This window comes from Electrona antarctica (assembly GCF_951216825.1).
Source record: "Electrona antarctica genome assembly, chromosome: 14".
In the NCBI taxonomy this organism is placed as follows: Eukaryota; Metazoa; Chordata; class Actinopteri; order Myctophiformes; family Myctophidae; genus Electrona; species Electrona antarctica.
Genome location: NC_136795.1, coordinates 17,881,549 through 17,909,245, shown reverse-complemented (window position 1 = coordinate 17,909,245; position 27,697 = coordinate 17,881,549). Strand labels below are relative to the sequence as shown.

At 43.4% G+C, this 27,697-nt stretch overlaps 1 protein-coding gene across 3 annotated transcripts; it reads right to left on the bottom strand.

The window, feature by feature from the left end:
* Positions 1-553: 553 nt before the first annotated feature.
* LOC306936495 (transportin-2) lies at positions 554-27,211 on the bottom strand. Of its 3 annotated transcripts, none has more exons than XM_079520029.1 (26): positions 27,094-27,211; positions 24,773-24,872; positions 23,826-23,901; positions 22,389-22,538; positions 20,383-20,489; positions 20,042-20,175; positions 19,606-19,687; positions 19,393-19,515; positions 18,527-18,645; positions 17,440-17,500; positions 14,010-14,184; positions 12,307-12,459; positions 10,554-10,779; positions 8,803-8,974; positions 8,182-8,268; positions 7,441-7,548; positions 6,294-6,440; positions 6,003-6,090; positions 5,573-5,671; positions 4,879-4,914; positions 3,928-4,023; positions 2,732-2,807; positions 2,409-2,508; positions 1,848-1,922; positions 1,133-1,275; positions 554-696 (listed from the first exon to the last, which is right to left on the bottom strand). In XM_079520029.1, exons 2-25 carry the CDS (start codon positions 24,869-24,871, stop codon positions 1,168-1,170), a joined length of 2,697 nt encoding a protein of 898 aa, XP_079376155.1. In that variant the 5' UTR covers position 24,872; positions 27,094-27,211; the 3' UTR covers positions 554-696; positions 1,133-1,167. The 3 variants fall into 3 exon arrangements, with proteins under 3 accessions (XP_079376155.1, XP_079376157.1, XP_079376156.1); XM_079520031.1 differs by having other exon boundaries at positions 6,294-6,452; positions 27,094-27,151; XM_079520030.1 differs by lacking the exon at positions 4,879-4,914 and having other exon boundaries at positions 6,294-6,452.
* Between the last annotated feature and the right edge of the window lie 486 nt (positions 27,212-27,697).

Sequence of the window (27,697 nt, the reverse complement as noted above, 5' to 3'; positions counted from 1 at the left end):
TACTGTCTATGAATGGTGTGTGTAGTTTGCGTAAAAGGTGCAAATTACTCTTGTACAGCTCCCGCATTATTTATGTACTAAAAGCATCTCATGCTTTTTTTATTTTTCATTTAGTTTTACCACTGGCTAGCCTTTAGGTGGCTAGCAATTTTAGCGCTACATCTGTCCCACCCACAGCCCGACATGGATTACCAATGCCTATTGTATATGGATGTGTGCCTGTGCATCAACCTCTCAGGCAGGGCAGCCCATCTTTAATATGTCTATGTGTGCCGGTCAACATATTTATGTGCATTGTGGCATTTTTAACTGTGGCCCTCAAGGCTGCGTCAGATAATTCCATTGTATATGTACCTATCTGCAGAAGGCGATGCTTCTGCCTATACCACCCGCCCTCCCTACCCTTTCTGGGATCCCTGCCGCGTAGTCGGCAAGTCTTTTTGAGTGTGTCGGATTTCACTAGGCGTTTGACCCAAGAGGTATGTGTAAATCCCCGGTTTACCCTCCCACACCCACCACCCTCCTTCCCACCCACCCTCACAGAAACACACAGGGCGCACGGGAAAAGGGGGCCGTCCGTAGCGGAGGGTCAAAGCCAGTCGCGTTGCTCGCTGTCCCGGGTGTCCCCCCCTGCGGTCAGGGCAGTGCATGTACACAGATGGATGAGTTCCCCCAGTAACCCTCCCCTAGATGAACCTACGGAAGAAACAAAAAACAAACAGCAGGTCAGAGGTCTGTTGGTCTATGCTGAGCTACTGGAATTGTTCAATAAAATGTAAGGTCAACACTGGTAGTGTGGTACGGCGTTAGTAAGCTGTACCACACTAGGTAGGTCCGAGTAGGCTCCATGTTTGGTTTCTCTTATTTTCGCTAAACACATAATTTCTGTACATGCAGCTATTTGGTAGCACAACACAGCTGTGCTACCAAATAGAAATTTGAAGTCCCAGAGTCAGGAAGGAGTAAAGTCGATATAAGCCAGGCTAGAATCCTATAGGTTCTGGATCAGAATATAATAGGAACAAAATGTATCATCGTTTTATCAATGAGCTGGGTTTTTCATCATATCCAGACAAAGACACATAGCAGGCCATGTTATTTTAGGAGTGACTGTGATGTTGGGTGGTCCTACCTAACAGGCCTGTGTCCCGTGTGGACCAGGGTGGGCTAGACGCCATAGCAGGCCGACAGACGCTCCTTCAGCAAAGGGGGGAACTGCTCCGAGAACTGCTGCCAGTTCTCCTCGCCCACCTGGTCCTTAAAGCCATGCAGGATCTAAAGAGAGACCACACAAACACACATCAGCTTAAGTGGTAGGTTCCATCTGAAATGCATTCAATTTATATGATTTATTCTCATTCTGGCATCTAACTAGCTCAATCGAACAGTCCTTAAGTGAAGGGCAGATTGTTTCTTACTACAGAGGCTCAAGGTGCTGCTAAGACCAGTCTCTGCTGTCCCCCATCCACTACACGTCTCAGACTCAACAAAGTTCTACATGGAATGTTCAGGATTCGAGTGTCTTAAATAAGTTCATCACAGCGTGTGGATGGAGATGGGGAGGCAGGAGAATAGGATGGGGAGCATCCCTGATGGAAGGACATTATTTACCACACTAGAATAATTTAAATTGATTCCAGCTGTACTCAAGAGCACAAAAACCTAGGGCCTAAACACCAAGACTTGTTATATTCAATTAGGGCAAACATTCAAAGTATTAAATGATCAAATCCGAGTACGATATGAGCTCATTACAGCTTGCATGCGTGAAGAGGTTAAAAAAAAAGAAAGAATACAACACACTTTGCCTTTTAGGATAAATGGAATCGTCTTTGGCTCATACTCACTTTATAAAACATGTCTCTCAGGTCGTCCTTGGGGTTCACCCAGGAAGCCACTGCATCGCAGAAGAAGATGAAATCCTGGACATACACATGAATAGTTCATGTTAGTACTTTTCTACATTTAGTTGGTGACCTTCTGCTTCTCCTAATCCACTGATATCAGAATGTAAAAATTCCATACATGGTTTTGTCAGATTTCGAGTGTCTTGTTTAAGGTTCATCATACAGTAGATGGATATTGAGACAGAGAAATAAACTTATGTTACAGTGATGTGTCTGGGGTGGGTGCATGCTCTTTCAATTCTACCGTTTGACATACTTTTATTTCGTTAACTACATTCTTTGTTGATATGGAGACGCATGTAGTATCTGCAAGTCTTATATTTGGTTGAATAGACAAGGACAAAGGAGATTTTGTGTTTTATGAGTTAGATTAAAAGCTTGGGTGGGATTTTGTCCCAATATTAAAAAAAAGAAATAGCTTTGAAAGAGGGGTCACATCCATTTCCACATCACTGTGCATCAAGTTTATGTTCTCCGTAAACCAATAACCAAAACACCCACCTGCACCACTCCTCCAGGGTTGACCCCGATCATCATGCAGATTCCTCGGAACGCCGAATCCTTCTCCTCGTTATCCCGGATATTCCTCAGTGACGTGCACCTGGGCACGAGTGGTTACAACAAATGTTTCGTTATTACCATTGACGTTCAAAACCATAAACTAAAGAAACCAAACATACATTCAAAACCATAAGGTTTCTGGATCAGAAATCCAGAACAAAATGTATCATTGTAAATCAATAGAGCTAGCAATTTGTCATCATATCCAGATCGGCAATATGTAAAAACACTAGATAGAACTTTAACCATTCATTGTGACTCACCATGGTCTGATGAACTGCTGCAGCTGTGGCGCCACCTCCTGGGGACAGACGTAACCCAGCCTGCCAATCGTAATGGCTGCACACATGGAGACACCAGGGGGCTCAGGTCAGTTACATACGGTTAGGTACAGTTGGTCTGGCTGTAGTTTGAATATTAAAGTACCAGCACATTTACCTTGAAAAGGGATGACACTTCTCTCAAATAAACCCCCTCAATTTAGTTATTTTATAACTAAATCGTTGAAAAGAAATGGGCACAACTCAAATCTTCTGAAAACTATGCTAGCTGCCATGTGTGGCTAACCTGAGCCAGAGCCAGTTTTTAAGAGACAGATGTGCACAGTTTTGCAGTCTTTCTGGGCAGAAGTAACATTGAGGGCGGCAGGGCCATCACAATGCTCCGAGTCTGCTTTAATTAAACAAACAGATGCCCTGGTCCTCACCAATTCGAAGTCAGCTAAGCACCAAAGCCAGCCACTACCATTGCCCACACCCTCCTCCCTCCCGTCCTCAAGTACAGTGGAACCCGGCCCAGAAAGACCGCATCCCTGGCGCAGACCACAGGAAGAGGCATCCCAGAGACTGGGCTTTGCTGTGCTGCTGTCATAAATGGGTCTGCAGTATACATAATCCTTTACCTCCTGATGCAATCTTGTCTTTCTGTATACAACTTATAATTATAGCACAGAGGGTGAATCGCCCGTTTTGTTGTAGACAATGATTGTTTTAGTAGCGAGTCCTCATTTAGTTTAGGGAGTTCGGTTTAGCAAGTGGATTTAGTTTTGTAGCAGGGGCAGCTACAGGGCATGCTATATTACACATGTCGAGTCCCAGAATGGACATGATCTCAGCTACAGGGACAAGAGAGCACCACACTCAGGATAACTTTAACATACAGTACACACAACACATATGGACATTTAACAGATTCAACTGTAGATCTGGATCAGAAATGTGTTTTGGGAACAAAATGTATCATTTTGATTCAATGAGCTGGGTGTTTCATCATATCCAGATGACAATTCGATTTAAAAAAAAAGTAAATGACACGGACACATCATTCATCACCCTTTGGTACCATGTGGGTGACGGTCCCATATACACCCATGCCAAGAAACATTCTGGTTTGAATATCCATCGAGTATATCATCATCATTACTAGTTAATGGGGGAAGACGTAGTGCATGCGTGTTTACCCGTGTTCTCCAACAGGGTCTTGGGGGTGTTGGGCCTGTTGATGATCTCCACCAAGGGTGGCAGAACCAGGCCCACGTAGGGCTGCATCTCTGCACCTGGAAAACACACCGGCAAGACACAACACAATGTCAAACACCTGGGAGCATCCTTTGTCCAACCAGAGCACTCAGCACCTTTTGAAATGCCATTATGATTTAACCTGACAGGTAGTTTCACCGGGAGGGGTAACACATGTGGAGGAACACGCCACGCCACGTCACGCAACCCCCCCCGCCCCCCAAATCCACTCCCTAGTGCAGTGACAATGATGCCCCCCTCCCCCAATGCTGACTGGATCATAACATAGAGGATCAAAATGTATCATTGTAAATCAATGAGTTGGGTTTGTCATCATTCAGATCAGCAATATCTAAAAACGCACAATTGTTTTTTGGAACCAGAGGCACAGTGGACTTTCCATGGTGGTGGGAAGGAACATCACCTACCCGGATGCCATTATCCCCATCGTGATCAGGAATCCCACTCTGAAAAGTTTGACTTTTATCTCCAAAGAATCAACCAATACTACATTTTTCCCATGCAGTTTGTATGCATAATAGCCACATGGTAGTGCTTCACATGGAAACTGACGGGTTTAAGAAGTACCTCCTGATATCTGTATTTTCCCCCAGAGTTGTCACCAATACTTCCAAAAGATACAATATCAACAGCATAATTCCATCTAATATTGCACAATGAATTTTCTTCGACAGGAAAACTAGCCTTCTACGTTCTAATTTAAAATCAGGTTTTTACAGCAGGGAGAAGAGACAAAACACTTCTAAATGAACAGAGATCAAACAAATCTATCAAATACAAGAGTTAATCATAGTCTACCACCGTCCTGGATTTCTACTGCCCTTTATTCTGAAAGCGTTGATTGGCCGGGCCATTGGACTACCTAAGCTCACCTGCATCATTCCCCGTTTCCTGCTTGTCACCTCTGCCTGTGGGGATATCACACACATAGTCACTAGGGCTGATATCACACACATATAGTCACTAGGGCTGATATCACACACATATAGTCACTAGGGCTGATCAGTGAGGATGTCACACACACAGTCACTAGGGAGGAATGCAGTGCTGGCCTGACCACACTCACGCAAAAAACACTCCATAGCTGCACAACGGGACTCACACGAGCAATTAAGTTAGAGTGGAAGATTCATGCTCCACTTTATCCAAGGCACCATCTAAAATCTACGTTCAATGCACGGGCAACGTCCCGGCACACTGCACAAGCATGCTGTTCTAGTGTCCTACTCAATCAATGATCCAGAGGCACACAGAAATGCAATGCCCAATTCCAAGTACTAGTTACGTTTCAAGTGCAAGAAACAGGACAAGAAAGGTCCACCCACACACACACACACACACACACACACAGAAAGGTCTTCTACTATTCTACAAAGCTATGTAGAGGTGTCACTGTTTCTTCAAGTCATTAGATCAAGGTTAATGGAAGAATGGTCACTAAGATACTGTATCACACACACAGGGCTGAAGTGAGAGCAAACCAGTTACTGGACACAGAACAAAAGAGAAAAGAAAGAAAGTTAGAGATGCTACATCATCAGGGGAAATTACAAGAGAGTTTCTCACCCATCTGCATGGAGATCTCGCCGATGGCCCAGGTGGCGTTGTTGCACACAGAGATAAACTCTGGGTTCAAGTTCAGTCCCAGAATGGGCATGAACTCAGCTACAGAGACAAGAGAGCATACAGGGTCACACACACATTAATGTCAACACGTATGAATGCTAAACAAATTCATCTGCCGATCTGGATCAGAAATCCAGAACAAAATGTATCATTGTAAATCAATGAGCTAGCAATTTGTCATCATATCCAGATCGGCAATATGTAAAAACACTAGATAGAACTTTAACCATTCATTGTGACTCACCATCAGTTGTTTTGGGAACAAAATGTATCATTTTTAGTCAATGAGCTGGGTTTGTCATCATATCAGAAGAGAAAGAAAATTAGATTTATTTCCAAACACACACACACACACACACACACAACTCACCAATACAGGGCTTGACGTGAGGGAAGCAGGCCTTGGTTAGATCTCCCAGCAGTGCAAAGGAGCTCTGTCTCACCTCAGGCATACTGTCCTGCAACACGAAGACAAACGGCAACATGAGAAATTAAAGACCAACACTTGGTGATGTACTTTGTCCTGACAGACATTAGCTTAACATCTAGGGATTATCTGGATCAGGACATTATTTTGGGAACAAAGTGTATCACTTTGAATCAATGAGCTGGGTGTTTCATCATACCCAGATACGGGAAAGATTATTCTGCCACACAGTACCTGCATGCACTGGAAGAGCAGCGTCATGATGTTGGAACGAGCCACCAGCTGTTCCACATGGCCGCCGAGGCCCTCAGCCAGGCCGCTCAGCAGGTCCAGAGCCACGATCATGAAGTCCTTGTCAGGGGCTTCATATTGGTCTGGGTGCTGGTTGTACATCTGTGTGCGCACACACACATATGATGCGTGTGTGTACATACAAAACAGACTGTTGTGAGTTCAATTGAATACCACCAATTGGTGTTAGAATTGGTCCCTCTACCAGAAGATGAGTCTATGGATGCTAATCAAGCAGATTGCTTTAACGTGCGGCACATAGCCTTTATTTAAGTGGGTAGCGCGGATCACATCCATTCACGCCGATGAAGGAAATATTTGATCATCCTTGGAATTCAACTGTGAAAATGTTGCTACAATGTTTTACTGATCGGTGCTGCAGACCAAATCTTCTAACTTTGAAAAAGGACACATCGATTGCCGTTGCTCGTCTACATCATACCAAATAGCCGATTTATTCTTTGAACTAGACAAAACAGTCCTGAAATTTAAGATTGTATCTTGCTACTGAGGCGCTAGGTGCTGTCCCCATCCACCACACAACTCAGACTCAACAAAGTTCCACATGGAATGTTCAGGATTCGAGTGTCTTAAGTAAGTTCATCACAGCATGTGGATGGAGATGGGGAGGCAGGCAAACAGGATGCGGAGCATACCTGATGGAAGGGCATATTAACCACACAAGAAGAATTTAAATTAAGTCCAGCAGTGGTTGAATGGTAATGTGATTTCAAGGGGGAGTGGTTGACCAGGTTGGTTGAGTAGCGAGTACCCACTGTTAATTTGGAGCACGTAAGTTGGGCAGAGTACGATTTTGTAATTGGTACATACGATATGGAATTGTACGCGTTATACCGTGGCACTCTCGAAACCAAAATGACGGTGAAACTACATAGACATGAAGGAAGAAGCAGTGTGTGCGGGAGTCAGTTATGGTTCTATAGACATTCAGCCATTAAATGCAACACCTCTGTTGCATAACGGTCACCATTTTCCCTGAGCCTTGCCAATAAGGTGGCAGCTGCAGTGAAAGAAAGCTAGAGGCTTATATAACTATACAATGTTGATGGTGTTGTGTGCATGTTCTCACCATAGCCTGTGCAAGTGTCTTCTGGACTAAGGTGACACAGCGCTGGTACACAGGCTCACAGTAAGGCAGGAAGCCACTCTGTAGGGCTGTGGCGACTGACGACAGACACTGGAGACAAAGATATAAGTTAAAAGATGAAAGAATACAATATATATACACATATACATACACATTTTTTTTTAACCAATTGGCAAATACCTAAAACAAGTTTTATGGGGGAATGCAAGTCATGTTTTCACCTAGGGTGCCACAAGTTGTGCCTTCAATTGAAAGCCACAACTTGTGGCTTTATCACTCCAGAAAACATAGCACAGATTGAACATTTTTCAGCTAGCGCCACAAAGTGGCCTGCACTGGTATGATTTCCACTTTTGTATTTCACAGATCAAAATTTTGCACCGATCATTGCAGTCAAAACCTTATAACTCTGAAAAGGGACACTGCTCGAGTGCAGATGCTTGTCTGCATTATACCAGATATGGTATTACCAGATACGGTAGCCGATTTATTCTCTTAACTAGTCAGATGGAAGTATCCTGAAATAGAAGACTGGTATACTGCTACAGAGGATGTAGGTGCTGCTAAGACCCGTCTCTGCTGTCCCCCCCCATCCACCACACAACTCAGACTCAACAAAGTTCCACATAGAATGTTCAGGATTCGAGTGTCTTAAAAAAAAGCTCATCACAGTGTGTGGCTGGAGATGGGGAGGCTGTGCGTGCGTGAGCTGTGTGCGTTCACCTCCAGCAGAGGGAAGAGATCCTTGTCTTCATCCTTCAACTCATTCCACTTGGCGATGAGGGGAGGCATCAACTTCTGGATGTACTCCTTGAGAAACATGAACAGAGAAAATGGTGTGAATGGTATGGTATATACACCTAGTGTTTTTAGTTATACTGTAGTGTACACACAGTAGTATTCAAAATAGAATTGCACACTGACCATCAGAACCCCCACCAGGCCAAATTAATCCATTTAGGCCTGACCTAAAAATTTAAAAAGATTCTTCTAAATCCTCCAGTTTTCTGAAATAAATATTTTCACGATTTTTCAAAAATAGCAGAACTACAAGCTCGTAGCGCGCCACTCGGTGGCGCGCTATGATTAAATAGATTAAACTGTAGATCTGGATCAGAAAAGTGTTTTGGGAACAATATGTATCATTTTGAGTCAATGAGCTGGGTGTTTCATCATATCCAGATTATTTCATTTATTCAGAAATAGATAACCTGGCCTGAAAAAGATGATATAATATCTAGGCCTAGGGGAACCTCACCATTTAGCATTTCTAAGCCAGGGGATAAACCGCTGGCAGTCTTGGCTAAACGTCATCTCAAAAGGCATGCACACTCCAACACTTACTGGCTGGTTGAGATGGTGCCCCACAGAGTCGGCCAGAGTGCCTATGGCGTCATAAAGGATGAGCAGGTTCTTGTGCTGGTACTTCCCAAACGCAAACACCAGTGTGTCCAGGATAAAGCTCAGGTAGGGGACCAGCTCCGTGCACGCCTCCTCCTCCAATGTGGCAAACGCACTGAGCAAAAGGAGGAACAATGGATAAGATGCAATGTAGAACTGCGTTAATGACAACACGCCATCAATAGATTCACCTGTAGATCTGGACCAGAAACACGCCGATTGACGCCGATGAAGGCGGAGGACCGAAAATATTTGATCATCCTTGGAATTCAACTGTGAAAATGTTGCTACAATGTTGTGCTGCAGACCAAATCTTCTAACTTTGAAAAAGGACACATCGATTGCTGTTGCTCGTCTACATCATACCAAATAGCCGATTTATTCTTTGAACTAGACAAAACCGTCCTGAAATTTAAGATTGTATCTTGCTACTGAGACTCTAGGTGCTGTCCCCATCCACCACACAACTCAGACTCAACAAAGTTCCACATGGAATGTTCAGGATTCGAGTGTCTTAAGTAAGTTCATCACAGCATGTGGATGGAGATGGGGAGGCAGGCAAACCGGATGGGGAGCATACCTGATGGAAGGGCATATTAACCACACAAGAAGAATTTAAATTAAGTCCAGCAGTGGTTGAATGGTAATGTGATTTCAAGGGGGAGTGGTTAACCAGGTTGGTTGAGTAGCGAGTATGCCTCCTCCTCCAACGTGGCAAACGCACTGAGCAAAAGGAGGAACAATGGATAAGATGCAATGTAGAACTGCGTTAATGACAACACGCGATCAATAGATGCACCTGTAGATCTGGACCAGAAACAGGAACTAAATGTATCATATAGAGTCAATAAGCTCTCATAGTATCCAGATGAGAAAGAAAATTATTTCTTAAATTTTTTCAGAAATCGGTAATATGAAATAAATGCATTAACTGTCCCTGTGATTGGTTTGTGTTAAATCTCAGACATAAGGAGTGAACAAAAACGTTCTCAAATATAAATTGCAGAACATATGCTGCGTCCTCTGACCGTACCATTACAGTGTATGGAGGTATCATAGCGAGAAGCTCACAACGCACTGAATCGTCTTTGTCACAAGTAGTGGTGTTGTACCATTTTCACTCGACAAGTATGAAATGGGGCTTAATACATTGAACTATAGCATCCCTATTCCAGTGGTGAATATTTGTCAATTATAGCAGGTCTACAAGCTCCCAACACGTTGCAAGCTTGTTTTAACCCATTGATACCTGAGGCTGAATCTGGGAACGCCTTCTAGGGCCTGACCTAAGGTTTCTGAAAACCTTCAAATTTTGATTCATTATTTTTTTAAATAGTTGTGTTTTTTTTTAAATAGCAGACCTACAAGTTCATAGCGCGCCACTCGGTGGCGCGCTATGAGCTTGTAGATCTGCTATTTTTCAATAGCTAAATTATAACAATAGCTGATGAGACACAGAGAGAGCGCCGGCATCAAGGGTAGAACAACGTATAGGTTGCACCAGGCATCAATGGGTTAACAAAGATATTTAGTGTTACGTGAAAACAGTATAGAGTCTAGGCCCTGGAGTACTCCGGTCAACTAAATATAAAAAGTGGTTTTAAGAGTGGAACGAGACAATTACAACTCAGGACAAACTGGGTACTTGTGCACGCCGTACACCAACACATACAGTCCCTCCTTGAAGCACCCACCTGCAGGCAGCCTCCTGCACCCTCTTGTTGCTGTCCAGGATGCGTTTCAGCAGCTCCGTCATGAGAGGCTTGAGGTGGGAGTCGGGGGGCTGGGACACCACCCAGTGGGCGTAGCGGCTCAGGGTCCAGCAGGCGATGGAGCGCACCAGGGCCTTCTTGTCACACAGACACTGGATGAGGTGCGGGAGGAGCTCGGGCAGGTAGGGAACCATGCCCTGCATGCAGCCTGGAGGATGGGGAGAGACAAATACTTAAGTATTAAAGAACATATTGGATCCATACACATCGCAGGCTATTTTTCTCTTTGTATTTTCCCCTTCTTTACTTTTCAGCAAAGTTTTAGTTATGGTTATTATTTCTCGTTTTTTTTGCAATCAATCCTTTCAGTTCACCATTTTATTCTATTTATTTATTTTATTCTACCTATGTTTAATACATGCATCCACCCGAATACACAGTTCTTCTTCTTTTCTGTTCTTTCATAAATAGTCAATGGGGGGGAACAAAAACACAGGGATGCAATTGTAAATGTACACATGTACGATTGTATTCAATTCCCTAATAAAAACACATTAATTTCCTTTGGACAAACAATGTATGTTTCTGCCCGAGAGCGATATTTAGTTGGGAGCCAGTTGGATAGATGTGACCAACGAGCAAAGTGATGGAGGCGGAAGTTCGAGACTCACAGGAACGCACCCAGGGTGCCGGCCCGATTACGGCGAGCCGCCCGCGTCCGAAACGGTTGAGAAATGACAGAGTGACCATGTGGGGGTCCCCGGAACATCCAGACCCCCAGGAACGCGCCCAGGGGGCCAGGCCGGTTCCGGTGTGCCGCCCCGCGTCCGAAACGGTTGAGAAATGACAGTTACCGTGTGGGGGTCCCTCTACTGTACTGTACTGTACCGTCACTGTACTGTACTGGCACACCCAAAATCATCATATACAGTTAATATGTGCGTGTTAGGTTGCGCACAGGTGGTGAAAAACAACCATGCTGTTTTCATGCTCAGAACTCACTAGAACGTTCAAAATATAATTTGCAACGATTATGTATGCGTGCGTGTGCGCCTGTGTGGTCATGGGGGTCTCTGGATCAGACAGTATGAGTAACACCTTCACTGACAGTCAGATGTTTGTTTGTGCATCACCTCCAGAGAGTCAAGGAAAGAAGATAAGGAAATGGCAAATATGAACAATTACAATGAAAATAAGTCGGAAGACTGTATTGTGTTTATCCTTGACGCTTCTCAGATGAACATGATGTAACTTGTTTTTCTTGCTTGACGTCTAATAAAATAAAATACAAAATGGTGAGAGCGGATGATTTAGATTTTATATTGAAAGATTTATCAAGGTTCAAGGTGGTCCTTATCATTTATGTTGTTGTGTACAGGTACCTCTGGGGATAAATACTACAACACATCGGCTACATTTGGCATCCCTATTCCAGGGAATTGTTCAAAATATTGAATTTGCTTTATGATACAAATGTATAGGGCTTAAGTAGTCACTTAGGTGGTGAAAAACAACCAGTCTGTTTCCGTGCTCAGACACAGCCAGCCATCCAGCTACCCACCCACCCACAGCTCACATAGTGGTTGCACCACTTTAAAAAAAAACTATCAAATTAAAATGTATAAGACTTAACAAACGTTAATCTTGAATGAAGCCCGTTCCTTTTATTACCCGATGAGCCAGCCATTTCATTACACCAGGGTACCAGGGAAGGAACAATCATGCGAGGCCTTACCTTCAGCGATGGCTCCCAGCACCAGTATCCCAGACTCCTTGATGACCCAGTCGGGGTGGAAGAGTAGGCCTTTGAGCAGGGGCAGGAGGTGGGGCAGTAGATCGTCACGGAACACATTGGCCAAAACATCCAGGGCTGCAGCAGAACACTTTCCTACAGAAATAAACAAGCCGGTCATCTGTGATAAGCTGGCAGAGCAGTAAGAAAATGTAGATGCCATTTCAAAAATAGCAGATCTACATGAATGACAACACACGCTTCCACCTGTACATCTGGATCAGAAAGTGTTTTGTTAGGGAGATTTTAGATGAGTAAATAACTAAATAAGGTTAAATTGTAAGCAATATAAATATAACTTAAATTCTCTGGTAGGCTCAACATGACACTACAGAGAATGTTGAATGTGCATGCAAGACCAGTTACCAAGAAATCATTACTTATGTTTTTTTTAATGAGTTTTACTATAACTAACTTAACGTTTCCGTACATAGGACGTCGCCACACGTCCTAGGGGTCCCAATCGACGCGTACATAGGACGTCCTAGCGCATCCTCAATGATACGGGGCGAAATAAGAATATTCTGAATTTTTTCCTTTTTTTTTTTTTATTTGTCAGTTCGCCTTTCGGCTACCGTATGCTACACTCTAGGCAATTGTTCAAAATATAATTTGCAACGATTATGTATGCGTGCGTGTGCGCCTGTATGGTCATGGTGGTCTCTGGATCAGACAGTATGAGTAACACCTTCACTGACAGTCAGATGTTTGATTGTGCATCACCTCCAGAGAGTCAAGGAAAGAAGATAAGGAAATGGCAAATATGAACAATGAACAATTACAATGAAAATAAGTCGGAAGACTGTATTGTGTTTATTTATCCTCGACGCTTCTCAGATGAACATGATTTAACTTGTTTTTCTTGCTTGACGTCTAATAAAATAAAATACAAAATGGTGAGAGCGGATGATTTAGATTTTATATTGAAAGATTTATCAAGGTTCAAGGTGGTCCTTATCATCATTTATGTTGTTGTGTACAGGTACCTCTGGGGATAAATACTACAACACATCTGCTACATTTGGCATCCCTATTCCAGGGAATTGTTCAAAATATTTAATTTGCTTTATGATACAAATGTATAGGGCTTAAGTAGTCACCAATGATACGGGGCGAAATGAATTTTTTTCCTTTTTTTTTTATTTGTCAGTTCGCCTTTCGGCTACTGTATGCTACACTCTAGGCAATTGTTAGCTTATCATTGACTTAGTTGTTAGCGCGGCGGAAAGAATGACTCGTCTCTCCTAATCCAGGGCGCTCTCCGTGGTGTTGAACGGATCGATATACTGGCGCTTCATTTCTGCTCCTCATCCGTCTCTCCCGCAAAATATGAACGCTTTTTGTATCATATATCGTATAAACTAAAACGATCGCAATGTAAGCTAGCTATGTAAAGTAAACTTTTTTTGGTGGATTGTTTCCGGGTCATGGGTTTCCGAGTAAAAGCGGCCATGTCTTTCCGGCACCCCAGAGCTTTTATTTTGAAGGACTTCCGGCACTGATTGTGTTAATTAAATCATGAAAGAAATGCCAACCTTGCTAGTCTTCATTTTATATCCAAGTGAAAAGTGACTGCCTGGCCCAATTTTCCTTAGGTACATTTCACCCATTGCAATATCACTACTGCACAAGGGCCAAATACTTACGGAGGTTCCAGTCAGACAGCGTGTCGTCATCATCGTCGTCATCATCGTCTATGTCCTCACCTTCCTCACCCTCCACCCCATCATGCTGGAGGGTGACTGTTCGTGACTTATGGAAACGAGGCTTGATGTCCTGTTCGCTGTCCGGCACTGCCTCATCCTCCTCTTCCACATCGCCCTGGAAAGACCAGACACGTACACTTTCATATGTTCTTTTTATCCACACAGACAATAAGAACAAACAAAAACAACAAGAAAAGCCTGATCATCGAAAACCAATTTTCAGAGGCAGTAAATTGCATTTTGAGTCTCAACATAATAAGAGATGATTTTCTACATTAAACAGATGACAAACTTGTCTGAGGTCAGACCAGAGATCATTTGATCTCCTGGTTCATACAGGTTGGTGATGAAACCGGATGAAGCAACAGGCCGAGGGTGGTAGACGGATGAGAGGAGTTTCTTAGTGGGGTGGGGTTGGTTTGGGGCTTAAGAAGAACCATGCTGTGCACAAGCTCAATCCCAGACTGGGAATACTCGTCTAAAACTTCTACAATACAATTGGCTTATGAGAGTGTACATTACACCAGTGAAACTTAATAAGTATAATTGTAATATTCCAGATGTATGCACCAGATGCGGTGAAGATAGAGGCACATTGTTCCACTGTCTATGGTCCTGTCCAAAATTGATTGAGTTTTGGGGGAAGGTCGGGCAGGAAATACAGAAGATTTTGTCAATAAATATTGTACCAGAACCAAAGTTCTTCCTGCTCGGTCTATATCCGGAGGGACACAAGATAAAGCGTAATGAACAAATGTTTATAGATATATGTCTTTTACAAGCTAAGAGAGTGATAGCATTGACCTGGAAGAGGCCGGACAAACCAAGTATTACACAGTGGTTCAGAGAATTGTCTTTATGTCTACCTTTGGAAAAGATTGCATACATTCTTAAGGACAAACAAGAAATGTTTCAGGAGGTGTGGGGCCGTTTTATGAGATACATAAAGAACAATAATTTGTCACATCTAATGGATGGAGCTGAAGAGGAGTAGTGCTGTTGTTGTTGTTGTTTTTTGTTTTGTTGTTTTTGGTTATTGTTGTTTTGCTTTCTTTATATCAGTAATTGTCTTGTACTGTTCATTGTTGTTTTTTGTATATGTGTATTGTCATTTGTGTGTAAAAAGGAAAATAAATATATTGTTGAAAAAAAAAAAAAAGAAGAACCATGCTAACATTAAGCTGCAGGCAGAAAATATATTGACAGCTCTTTAGTAGGTCAACACTTTCTGGGTACGTGACGTGGCACCATGACAGAAATAGCAAACCAGGCACAAAACATATTTAAAAATGTAAATGAGCAGGGAAAGCTGTCAGGACAGACAGCTGTGGAAACAGCAACTCACTTGGGGACATGGACGCTAATGTTAGTGTCACAGTGACACAGTACGAGTACTAAACTTCAAAGGAGCCTCACAGGATAAAGTGGGACAGTGGGATTGGTTTGGGAATACAATTTGCAAAAGGACAATTGTCTTGGCCTTAAAAGACAATACAGACATCAGTATGCAGGGCTTAAAGCAAAAAAGAAATCCCAAGACTGAACATTTTCAGACCATGTCCCAATATGTGATCGGTCAAGCGTTGTGAAAGGGGAACCCCCCCAAACTTGCATCGGTCTACTCCTGTACTAGACAGGGATAAAAGTCAGCGTAAGAGAAAAATAAATCATACATTAACACTTTAATCGCTCAGGGTTATTTAATCCATTACATTATAGCGCCCAGTCGATTTATAAACACGGACCCCTTTTCCGGACGGACCGGAAGTTGTTGATGTGTAGCAGCTAACAATAGCCACACCACTCTAGAGTCGATCGACAACAACGGGAGACAAGAATAAATCTATCGCGACTAGCGACTGGACCGCCGTCTAACACAGGATCTTTTCATAATTAGACGGGATGATTTAGATCGCGAGTTATGAACGTTTTAAGATTTTCGTTTATCAGCTAAACAGGGGAGGGAGTTTTTCGATGACGTCTCACTCTTGCACAACACCGAGGATTGCCCAACAGGAGCTCCCAGGCTGTGGAGACATGCGATCCGTTCTCATATCAATAAACTTCATCTTTTGGACCAGACTTCGTCCTGGGCGTCGGGCGTTACTAATAGAAAGGACAAAGAACTTCGTCCTGGGCGATGGGAGTGTTAATAACCGCACCGATTTTTGGGTTGGTAAAATGGTGTTTTCCCAAAGTTGCCTTTACCGAATGTGTGTGCCAATCCATGCTTCATGGATGGAAGCAGCTTTTGAAGTTCTGTTGTATTATATTGCTAGTCTGGCCAATCAATTCAAATATTCATATCTTGAACTTACTGTAGGGCTTGACTTTACAGTCACATGGTGCATAGCAGTGTGTTAAAGTTAAAAAACCCAGATGAAGACAATTATAGGCATGTAGCCTTCAGCTGTGAGCCATAAAAGAGAACTCACTATAAAGTTCAAAATATAATTTGCAACGATTATGTATGCGTGCGTGTGTGCCTGTGTGGTCATGGGGGTCTCTGGATCAGACAGTATGAGTAACACCTTCACTGACAGTCAGATGTTTGATTGTGCATCACCTCCAGAGAGTCAAGGAAAGAAAATGGCAAATATGAAGAAAGCTTGTAGCAACATAGGGATGCAAATACTAAAGACTACATAAGTCCTTTGAGTAACCATTACAATGAAAATAAGTCGAGACTGTATTGTGTTTATCCTTGACGCTTCTCAGATGAACATGATGCAACTTGTTTTTCTTGCTTGACGTCCAATAAAATCAAATAGAAAATGGTGAGAGTGGATGATTTCGATTTTATACGTGAAACACATACACGGCCCGGCGTTCACATCAAACACCACTCAATGACGAAACGCAGCAGTCCAGCAGAGGCTGTAAAAGATCTCCACAAAAGTTTAAAAGTTTACTAGTTTCCGCATGCAGATCGGCTACTTTTGCCGTTTGATAACTTTGATTTGTCCCAATGTTGGTTGTTCGTAGACCAGGTCAGGCTGAGTGCACATGGGCCGTGCACATGAGTCTGTGCACATGGGCGCTCGCGCGTTATTAATTAAGCGGTGGAGCCGCTAGAGAAAATTATTAGGAGGATCGGATTGGCACTTTTTGTTGCCCCCCTGAGCCCCTCATATCACTTCACTAGCATAGCAAGCCTGCTGCGTGGCGACTGCATCGTCATGTCATTCACACCACGGCCAACTCTACACTGTACACATACATACGGCCCTTAATAATATTTTTTCGCGGATCTACACTGATCTCATTAATGGTCCCCATGAAATCCTCAGGACGGAAATCCGTCCCCAGGACGGAGAACTTTAAGCCCCGAGTAGGTCTGTATGCACTGAAACAGACAAGAGCAGCTCACCTTAAGTAGTATGATGTCAATCTCGGAATACTTCATCCCATTCACCAGGATAGGAATCAGTCTATAAAAAGAGAGAAGAAATTAAAACTAGGTCCAACAAATCACCCGGCCTGTACTTTGAGAGATCCAGTCAGCCTACTGTACAATGTATAACAGCAGCTGATTAGAAACGCTGTATGTGTTGTATGTTTAAACTTTAAAACATTCCAGTTAGGCGCATCCATTACAACTACCTGACATTTGCTTCATTGGAGCCTTTCCCACCCTGGAACTGACTGAGGTGTTTTTACAACCAATCTAAACAAATGTCACTTGAAACACTTAAGACTGTGGGATAGGCAACACGACAAAGCCTCTGTAACTAATCTTAAAATGGCTCAGATTTACTTTCCACTGCCAAGCCTTTCGAAATTCAGAGGATACATCACCGTTAAAGGCGTCATAAGGTCCGTTTGGTATGAGACGCAATAGACATGTGAAACTCAACATTGGAAGCTGATGTTTTTGCCATAAGCAAAACAAGAAATGATTACAACTGTGAGCCATAAAAGAGAACTCACTATAAAGTTCAAAATATAATTCGCAACGATTATGTATGCGTGTGTGTGCCTGTGTGGTCATGGGGGTCTCTGGATCAGACAGTATGAGTAACACCTTCACTGACAGTCAGATGTTTGATTGTGCATCACCTCCAGAGAGTCAAGGAAAGAAGATAAGGAAATGGCAAATATAAAGAAAGCTTGTAGCAACATAGGGATGCAAATACTAAAGACTACATAAGTCCTTTGAGTAACCATTACAATGAAAATAAGTCGGGAGACTGTATTGTGTTTATCCTTGACGCTTCTCAGATGAACATGATGTAACTTGTTTTTCTTGCTTGACATCAAATCAAATACAAAATGGTGAGAGCGGATGATTTCGATTTTATATTGAAAGATTTATCAAGGTTCAAGGTGGTCCTCATCATTTATGTCTTGTGTACAGGTACCTCTGAGGATAAATACTACAACACATATGCTACATTTGGCATCCCTATTCCAGGGAATTGTTCAAAATATTTAATTTTTACTAAGTAATTACTTACTGCACCAGATGTCCAGATAGGACCTCTTTACAGATGGGTTGCTCTGCCAGGGTAAGCCAGAACTCACAGGCCTCCAGAGCCACATTCTCATCCGGGTCCTGAGTCCGTTGCAGCATGTACTAGGGGTGGGGAAAAAGCATGTCAGTATTAGGGCGGTCACAATCATAATTGTGCCCTCGGTCAACAACCGGCGTGGCTATCCCCAGCATTATCCTTGCCAAAATCATTGTACAAAGAATATCAGGGCAACTGGATCAGATATGAGTACCACAACCGTCACAGACAGTCAGTGTGTTTTTATGCATCACCTCCAGTAACTGAACGCAGGAATTGGTAGATTGGGGGGATGGGAGTGCCCCATTAAGTTACCCAATCTTGGATTGGTAGATTGGGAGTGACCCGTTACCTGATCTTGGGGCTGCAGTGTTTGAAGAACTGGAGGAACTTGGGGATCATGATGTTGAGTGGTCTGATAGTAGGATGTGTTGACCATATATTATTTAGAGTTCTCAAATTCTGCCCAAACCCGATTTTAGGGCCAGGCCTAAAACGTGAGCTAATCAGTCGGGCCGGGCCTTCATTTTCAGGCCCGTTGAGAACTCTAATATTATTCACCCTTTGTAACATCAGAGCGCAGTGTACAGAGTTTCAAGAGAGGATTTCAAGAAGGCTTTCGACAGTATTCAGAGACAGGTTGCAGAGAATACTACACTCAAAACAAATTGTCCATATCACCACAAGTTTTTATACCAACTTGTGGTATACAACAAATGCCAAATTGGAAGCAGTCAACACAGTTTTGCAGTTGCAATAACGTTGAGGCAAGCAGAAGAACATGAGCAACCGGCATGCACACTTTGCATTACCTGGATGATGCTGTGCATGTGGGGGATGAGGCGGTCGATGCGGACCTCCAGCAACATGACCAGAGCCCTGCACACGTTCTTCCTCACCTCCGAGTCCTCATCTGCTGCCAGCGCAAACAGACTCTGGGAGAGGGAGAAAACGATGGGTGATGAAGAAAGACTGAAACACAGACTGTTGGTGTACTTCGATTCTGCATTTTCCTGCAAACCCACCTCTATGAAGGTGTCAATGTTGTCCATCAGTGCCTGGGCTCTGCCAATGATGAACTGGTTCACACAGGCTATGGCATGTGACCTGCAGACAAATGTCATAATCACTGCCATCAACAACCAATGAGTCAAAAAAGCAAGAGAATTTAGCCGCTCCCCGTGGGGTCTAGACTAAAAGAAAACCCTCCGTTTTCCTCATTACACTAAATGTCTTTGTCGGAAATAGTTGAAATCTATGAGTCTTTGAATTCCTACACGCAGCGGCACTCAAGTTTAAGTGGAATATTTCAGGGCAACTAGATCAGATATGAGTACCACACGTCACTGACAGTCAGTGTGTTTTTATGCATCACCTCCAGTAACTGATGGCAGGAATTGGTAGATTGGGGGGATGGGAGTGCCCCAATCTTGGATTGGTAGATTGGGAGTGTCCCGTTACCTGATCTTGGGGCTGCAGTGTTTGAAAAACTGGAGGAACTTGGGGATCATGATGTTGAGTGGTCTGTTCAGAGCCTCACTGTCCAGCAGCTCCGACGAGTCCTCACAGATTTTCTGCAGTGCGCCAAATGAGCCCTGCAGGCGAACGTACACAGAGGTGGTTAAACCAAAATGCAAGAGAAATGTTTGGGTTTTTTTAAGAAAAGGGGACTGGATCAGAACATAGAGGAACAACAAAATGTATCATCGTTAAAATCAATGAGCTGGGTTTGTCATCACATCCAGACAATGAGGATAGGGTGGGAGACGTGGGAGAAATGGAGGTGGGGGGCGTGTTCAGACCTCGCAGGTGTTGTAGTCCTCCGAGTTTAGCAGGTTGCAGAGCTGAGGCAGCAGTTCGGGCCATGCCTGCAGCTCCCCCTTGGAAGCGATTGTCGTGATCAGGATCCCTGTGAAGAGAAGAACTCACTATGAAGTTCAAATAATGGCATTATGTATGTGCCTGTGTGGTGATGGGGGACTCCGGATCAGACAGTATGAGTAACACCTTCACTGACAGTCAGATGTTTTATTATGCATCACCTCCAGAGGGTCAAGGAAGGAAGACAAGGAAACGGCAAACAAGAAAGCATGTTGAAGATACTACATATAGGGTTGACAAAAAAGCTGCCTTAAGTAAAAACGTGTTATGCTTAAACAGGATATTTATCAACTTTTCTGCTGTGCCTATCTGTTATCAAGCTAGCCCACCCAGTAGTAACAAGACAAGAAGTGCATTGCTTTAGTTGCAGTAGTTAAAAGTTCATCGATCTGAATTACAGTATAATAACCACTGCTGGAGTTGGCTATTTACTGTGGGACCATTCACAGAAATCATTTTCACATTGTTTGATAGGAAATTTGGTCTAAGATTTTAATCATCCATTTTTACACCAACCGCAGGTTTGTACCAATGCACAGTTGAAACATTACAGCAGTCTACGCTCTATTCTAGCCAGCTAAACTTCATGTGTGGGTTGTGAGTATTATCAGCCCATCTGGACACCTACAAAGTAGTTTTGTCAACTGACGTTTGTGAGCTGAAACATATGCCTACAGCAGTGGGACAGTGAATTGAAATGGCTGGAGAAATGGAAAAAACATTTTCCTGGTTGATGTGGGACACTTGCAGCTACAAAGCTAGTGTACTGACAAAACACACCCAGCGTTAGAACACTTAAGACACCACAGGGTCAGCTAATGTTAAGTTAAAACTATATCCAATTAACATTGCGTCAAGACAGAGAAAAAGACAAATGTCCTCGGGTGATTTTGCCCTGCATGTGGAGAGGACTATGTCTCAAAATGCGTGTGGAGGAAAGAGAGCAGTGTGTGTAAAATGCAGCTGCACAAACAAGACTGACGTTCTGACATCCTTCATCCATTTGTCAAAAAAGCACTCTTCAGAGCTCAGCCTCAGAGATTCATATAATTTACCCAAATCCTACTATAAATTTACAGAACCTCGGTCATTCAGTCTGTTCGACACTTTTCTCCCAAGTGGCGTGAGCAATTGATAATTAAACCAATAAATTAGCATAATTATGCAGACAGTGACGGAACTCATTTTTCACTTTCCCAAAATCTAAGCTGTTTTGTGTAAACAGAGATTCGTAGTTCCTGCGCATGTGCGGCCATGTGCTCTGTTGTCACGGTTATGGTCCCATATGATGCAACTTCACCCCCCAATCGCACCGTGTCTACTGAAGTACAGGTGTGAATGCGACCAGAGAATTACTGTTACTGAGCACTCAAGGCCTATGGGCTGCTGTCATGGTTACAATCCCTGCACAGGATTTGTAGCCGCTGCGCTGGGCAGACTTTAGCTTCGGGGCTACAGAGTTTACACACACACAGAATGGCAGCAGCACAGCAAAGTTAACAGAGTTTGATTTAGCGACCATGTCCCCAGACCTCCTTTAATAGGCAGTCGCACGCACATCGACACACTTCGATGTAGGGTCGTAAATGACCGGGTTGTCACACACCACGCACGATAGCAAGAACAGCGCATAACCTCTGCACTCTCTAATAAGGACAGGCATGCATATAGTTGGGGTAAGCACAGACCCCAGGTATGGACTAGTTAATATTTAAAGAAAAAGCAGCAATCGCAGAAAAGGAGTTCCTTAGCAGGTGACGGAAATCTTTTTTTTTAAATATACAGATTCACTATTTTTGCGCAACACTGCTGTACGACAAAGTATACAAAATAGATATTGTTTAAGTGTGCTTCTCGTTTAACCGAAAAAGTATCGACAGCACAAAAATAATCCATAGCTGCAGTCGTACCCCACACATACACTCACCAATGGTGGCACGGATGAGGGGCGAGGGGTCGCCGATGTTGTTGAGACATTCCTGCTTGATGAAGTCAGCCACAGTCGGTGGGAAGTTCTGGTAGTGGGCCTTGACATTGTTCTTCAAAATCAGACCACTCAGCGAGCGAGTGGGCTCATCTGGAGAGAGGCGCCATGAAGGACAATTAGAAAAATTATAGGGATGGAAGTTATGAAAGACACTGTGTGTGTGTGTGTGTGTGTGTTGTCACCAGGGCCTGAAATTAACTATTCTTTGATTACTAGTCAAGATGGCCATTTTCACTCTTTGAGGGCCAGGTATTGATTAAAATCATCCGCCAGTGCCACGGTATTTTCAGCCTTAAGGTTCTTTCAGATGGGCAGTGACTGACGCACCTAGTAATTCATTTACAATGAGAGGCGTGCGTTTATTTTAGACAGGAGAAGTTAAGGGGCGACAACGCAAGCGTTTTTCATGCACATACCCATGGCTGACTAGATCTGGATTGTGTTGAGCTTTTTTTTCAAGCTACGCGTCCCCGCCCCTCATGAGCAGATCTGTCGTTGATCCAGACAACAACGCCTGCTCCCTGTTTGAAAGGACCTTTAGTCTTATTTTGAAGACCAGAAACTCACGGGACGTGAACTGGAAGTGAAAACGGCTGTGTTGAGTGTCCCGCGAGCTTATTTTAATTCGCCAGAAAAAAAGATTTTGTAACCGTTATCAATGCTTTAGTTATGGGCCGTGACTAAAGCTTGTTTTGGAAAAACAGATCTGTGAAAAGAATTCGAGATAAGCGTTTAGAAAAACCTGTTCTGCTGGAGGCAAACAGCAGGTTGACTCATCACTTCCGGTTCTTTTTTAACCCCATTTTATGCTTCATCATGCAGTCGGTGGTGGGGGGGGGGGTTTGGAGACAAAGCCCAAGAGGTCCTAGGCTAACCTATGGCATGTGACCTGCAGTCATTAGGTCCATCACTGCCATCAACAACCAATGAGTCAAAAAAGCAAGAGAATTTAGCCGCTCCCCGTGGGGTCTAGACTAAAAGAAAACCCGAGTTTAAGTGGAATATTGCAGGGCAACTGGATCAGATATGAGTACCACAACCGTCACTGACAGTCAGTGTGTTTTTATGCATCACCTCCAGTAACTCAAGGCAGGAATTGGTAGATTGGGGGGGAGGGGAGTGCCCCGTTAGTTACCCAATCTTGGATTGGTAGATTGGGAGTGTCCCGTTACCTGATCTTGGGGCTGCAGTGAAAACCTCCATAAAAAGAGAGGGAGTCAGGCCAGCAGGTGTATGGGAAAAGGAAGGCCTGTCGGATAAGATTCATGGCACAGACGGACCCTTAGTGGCCTGTAAGTCTGAGGTTTAAATGTATGGACTTTTTATGTCCCCTTTGTATAACAGTGCGCCATCAGGACAGGCATGCAGGGAACTCACCTTCCGTTTTCAGTCGTGTGAGGACAAAAATTAGATAGTTGTTAAAGTCAGGGAACTGGTTGAGCTGTTCAAGTTTCTGGCATGGCCGTTAAGGACAAGTACATAGACACCATGTAAAGTTAGCAGCGAGGCTTTCCAATGGTAGGAAATTAGAAACAGCCATGTAAAGGGTCCAGGATGTCACTTTATAAAAAAGCTAAACGAAACAAGTCACTTTACAAAAATCTAAGTGAAACAAATGAATCTACATAAGCATTCTTTTGGTATTCTCCATTTCTCCAAATGGCGGTGATCAAAAATCACAACAAATAACATGAACAAAATACTAAAAACACAGTCCACAAAGAGTGCTAATGCACAAACAAAACATTGCAAAGCAAACAAAGCCCAACCCCCGCACCCAAAGACACTGCTGTACTGAAGGAGTCAAAGTCCTTGACCACCCGCTTCGAATGTTATCAACCAGTAGCTTACTTATCACTTGAATGCAATCGAGCCAGTAGGCTGGCTGCGATTAGGAAACACGGAAGTGAAATTACTGCCCGCCGAAGTGAACATAGTGAAACTGACCTACGTGGCCAGTTACGAGTGATATGAGGTTAGGGGATTTATGTCATGTGGCCGGTTAAGACTGAGGTTAGGGTTAAATTTAGGATTAGTAATACTGGGACAACACGACCAACGCCGAACAACGTCGCAGAGCCTATTGGCTCAATTGCATCGTCTTGATAAGTAACCTACTGGTTGAGATCGGTTGATTTTCATTCGATTCCATTACCTTGACAGGGTTCCAGTACTTTTACATTATTTGAAAATAGCCAAGATACAAGCTCACAGTGCAATCCATTACGAGCTTGTAAAGCGGACCAAAAAATAATAATATTTTCAGGTGGGGTTCTGTGGCCAAATACATATTTGGGGGTCCTTCACATGGCATGGTAGGATACTTGTTGGACAGCTCTCTGTGTTGCTGTGTTGGGTGACTGGGAATCCTTGAGAAGTTGGAGGACCTGCTGGAGTCCCTGCTCATCTGGCTGCCACTCCATCCTAGGGGACAATCCAATAGATTAGGCACACACACCCCCCATTATATCACATGACCACACCATCCTGGGGGACAAACCATTATTTCACATGGCTTCCTTCCATGACTGTTTTTCCATATGTTCATTCAAGGCGTGGCAATATTGATGACATGCAACTAGATAATCGTAATAATGGCATGAGTGGATTCATTTGCTGGTTTTAAAGTCTGCATTACAGTAAAATTATGTAATTTTCTAAACTGAACGGACAGTTCACCATTTGCCTTTAGCCAATTTGTTACTGTACACACCAACGGCAGACTTTATCAAAAATCGCATTGGGTACATGTTTTGTGAAAGCACCAATAGTCATCCCAACAACAGATATGGTATTGGGTCAAAATGTGTGATACCTGATTTGGTCCAGAAACATTGATGTCCAGATGTACAGTGATTGTATTTGACTGCTGCATGAGCTATGAATGTTTTTTTAATTGCCCTTTTACTCTGGACTTCATTGTTTCGTGACTACTTATTTCATTTGCGGTTATTCATTGAGGAAGCTTGACATACAATAATTCCACCACCTGTAATTGTATATGCATACATACAATAAACACATGAAACTCAAGTGACAAATGATACCAGTAAATGGGGCCCCTGCAAAAGAAAAGAAATGACAGCGAAGAATCTGGATCAGACATCAGAAACGTCACATGGTCAGGTGAGAGACATCAAGATACAAAAGCCCTCAAACAAAATATGTATCCTTTTTGTCTCTCATAGCGGACACATCACTCTTCATAGACTGAATAATTCATGTCAATATTAATAGATTGAATAAAACATTAGGTACCAGTCTTGATTATCACTTCTTTAGAGATAGATTCAGTGTATACAATCATCTAGAGTCACAGAGATCCCACACAGTTCCTTAATCAACAGAAACATTTCCATCACACATATTTACAAGAGTTAGACGGTTTAGTACAAAGTTCAACTTCCAAGGAAGTTTGAATGTTTAATAGCAAAGTGCTGGAGAAAGAAAATAGACAACCGACAGAGGATGTAATTAGTCTTAATCTGTGAAGGTACGACCTGTCCAGAAGTAGACTGGCAGTAAGACAATGGCCATATGTTGCCATTAATGTTAAGACAATAGGATGGTGAGCAGTGCACATGGTGTCGGGGTCGTGGTGGCAGCAGACAGGGCCTGTGCTGCGCTCAGCCAAGCTCATAGATTCCACCAACACGGTGTCTCGGGCATACATGCACGTCAAAACCTAAAATTATAACTGGAAATCGGCTTGCGGCACAAAAACGAGGACATTGTGGACAACACATGCAGTAAAATCTCCCAGTGACCCGGCTTAACCGGTTTAATCCCCCCCACCACCCCCACCGCGGGTGAAGAGGAAAGGCTTGCGTTCAAAGACTCGCAACGTTTACCGTTATTCTGCAACAAACGACTAAAAAGACGCCCATGGAAGTGAACCCCAGAGGATCAGTAATGGACTGGTGGCCGGTCAGAGAGATAAGTTTGTAGGACGGAAACTGGGGGATCCCGGCCGCCCAATCCATCAGCGTGGCTAGCCCCTTATGCCACACACCAAACCCGGACTGGTTCTAATTCTACATGCCCTGGATAATTTAGCTCGTTGGTCGCATTGGAAGAAAACTTTGACTGGATTGAAGATCCAAATATCACTGTTTGTTAGTTGAATTCCTCTGAACTTGCCCTTCTTTCCCAGGCCTGGTCGATATGGCAGTACCCCATCCCCCCCGATCAACGAGCGTTCAACAACGTGCCTCGTTAAAAGGCTACTAAACTTTGTTTATGTATCGTGAACTCGCACTCAAATCATGTCCCTTCAAATACATACACGATTAAATGACTATTTGGACCATCGTCGTTGCTGTTGCCGAGTTAGGTAATCAAGGAATGCTACAATGTAGCCACAACACGTTGTGCTGGCTGGCGTTAGCCGCTAAGCTAACTGGCTGCTGGCGTTAGCCGCTAATAAGCTAACTGTTGGTGTTTGCCACAATGTTATCTTCTGCTGACGTTAGCCACTAAGCTAACTAGCCGGGCAGCCGGAATTAAAGAGGAGCTAACACTCCAGCTAACCGCTAACACATTCTCAACGCCTTGACATTACCCAACTAACTAGTTAGCCGGTTGGCGTGGTCATTTCCACGATAACAACACCAAATACAACACGTTCACGACACAGTTTACGTACAATATCGTTTTGTGTAGATTGTTTTGTTTTTTCTTCGACGGGGCCGCGTTCTCTTCTTCTTGTACTCTTCTTCTGTCGCTTCTCGCTGCTGTTGGTTCAAATGAGCACGCCGCACGGAACTGTCTGTCTCGACTTCCGTAGTTGATAGGCCGACTTTATACTATGTAGTACGACCGTGTCGCGTGCATAGACTGTAAAAAGGTCGCGTGCCAAAAAGAACATACAACTTGTAGATGTTCTTTTCGGCAAAGTCGCTGACTATGCCAAGAGCTCGGGGTCTTCCTCCCAGGCCCAGGCTCCCACTAGTGCACCATCCATGGGTCCGGTGTCCTGTCGTTGGCACTGGCTGGCGTCTCTCTAAAATATGATTTATGAAATATGATTATAAATTGTTCATATTTGATTGACCTAACATCAGATTTAGTAGGCTATTACTTTAACACGTTTTAATTTAATAATAATTAATTTAATTCATGGAAAATTAACAGAACCCACTGTTTTAATATAGGCAATCCAGCTGGCATACATTTACTGGATGACAACTTGACTTGATTTCAGTTGAACGATTTAAAAACTTGTAAGGATTCATTTGATATCCAGCTGT

Excerpts from the sequence above, each read along its gene's own strand:
- LOC306936495 (XM_079520031.1), bottom strand. The coding sequence starts at position 24,871 with ATGGAGTGGCAGCCAGATGAGCAGGGACTCCAGCAGGTCCTCCAACTT. Across the intron at positions 14,185-17,439 it reads TTGACATCATACTACTTAAG|GGCGATGTGGAAGAGGAGGA; the intron begins GTGAGCTGCTCT and ends TGGTCTTTCCAG. Across the intron at positions 4,024-4,878 it reads GGAAACGGGGAATGATGCAG|GTGCAGAGATGCAGCCCTAC; the intron begins GTGAGCTTAGGT and ends TGTGTTTTCCAG.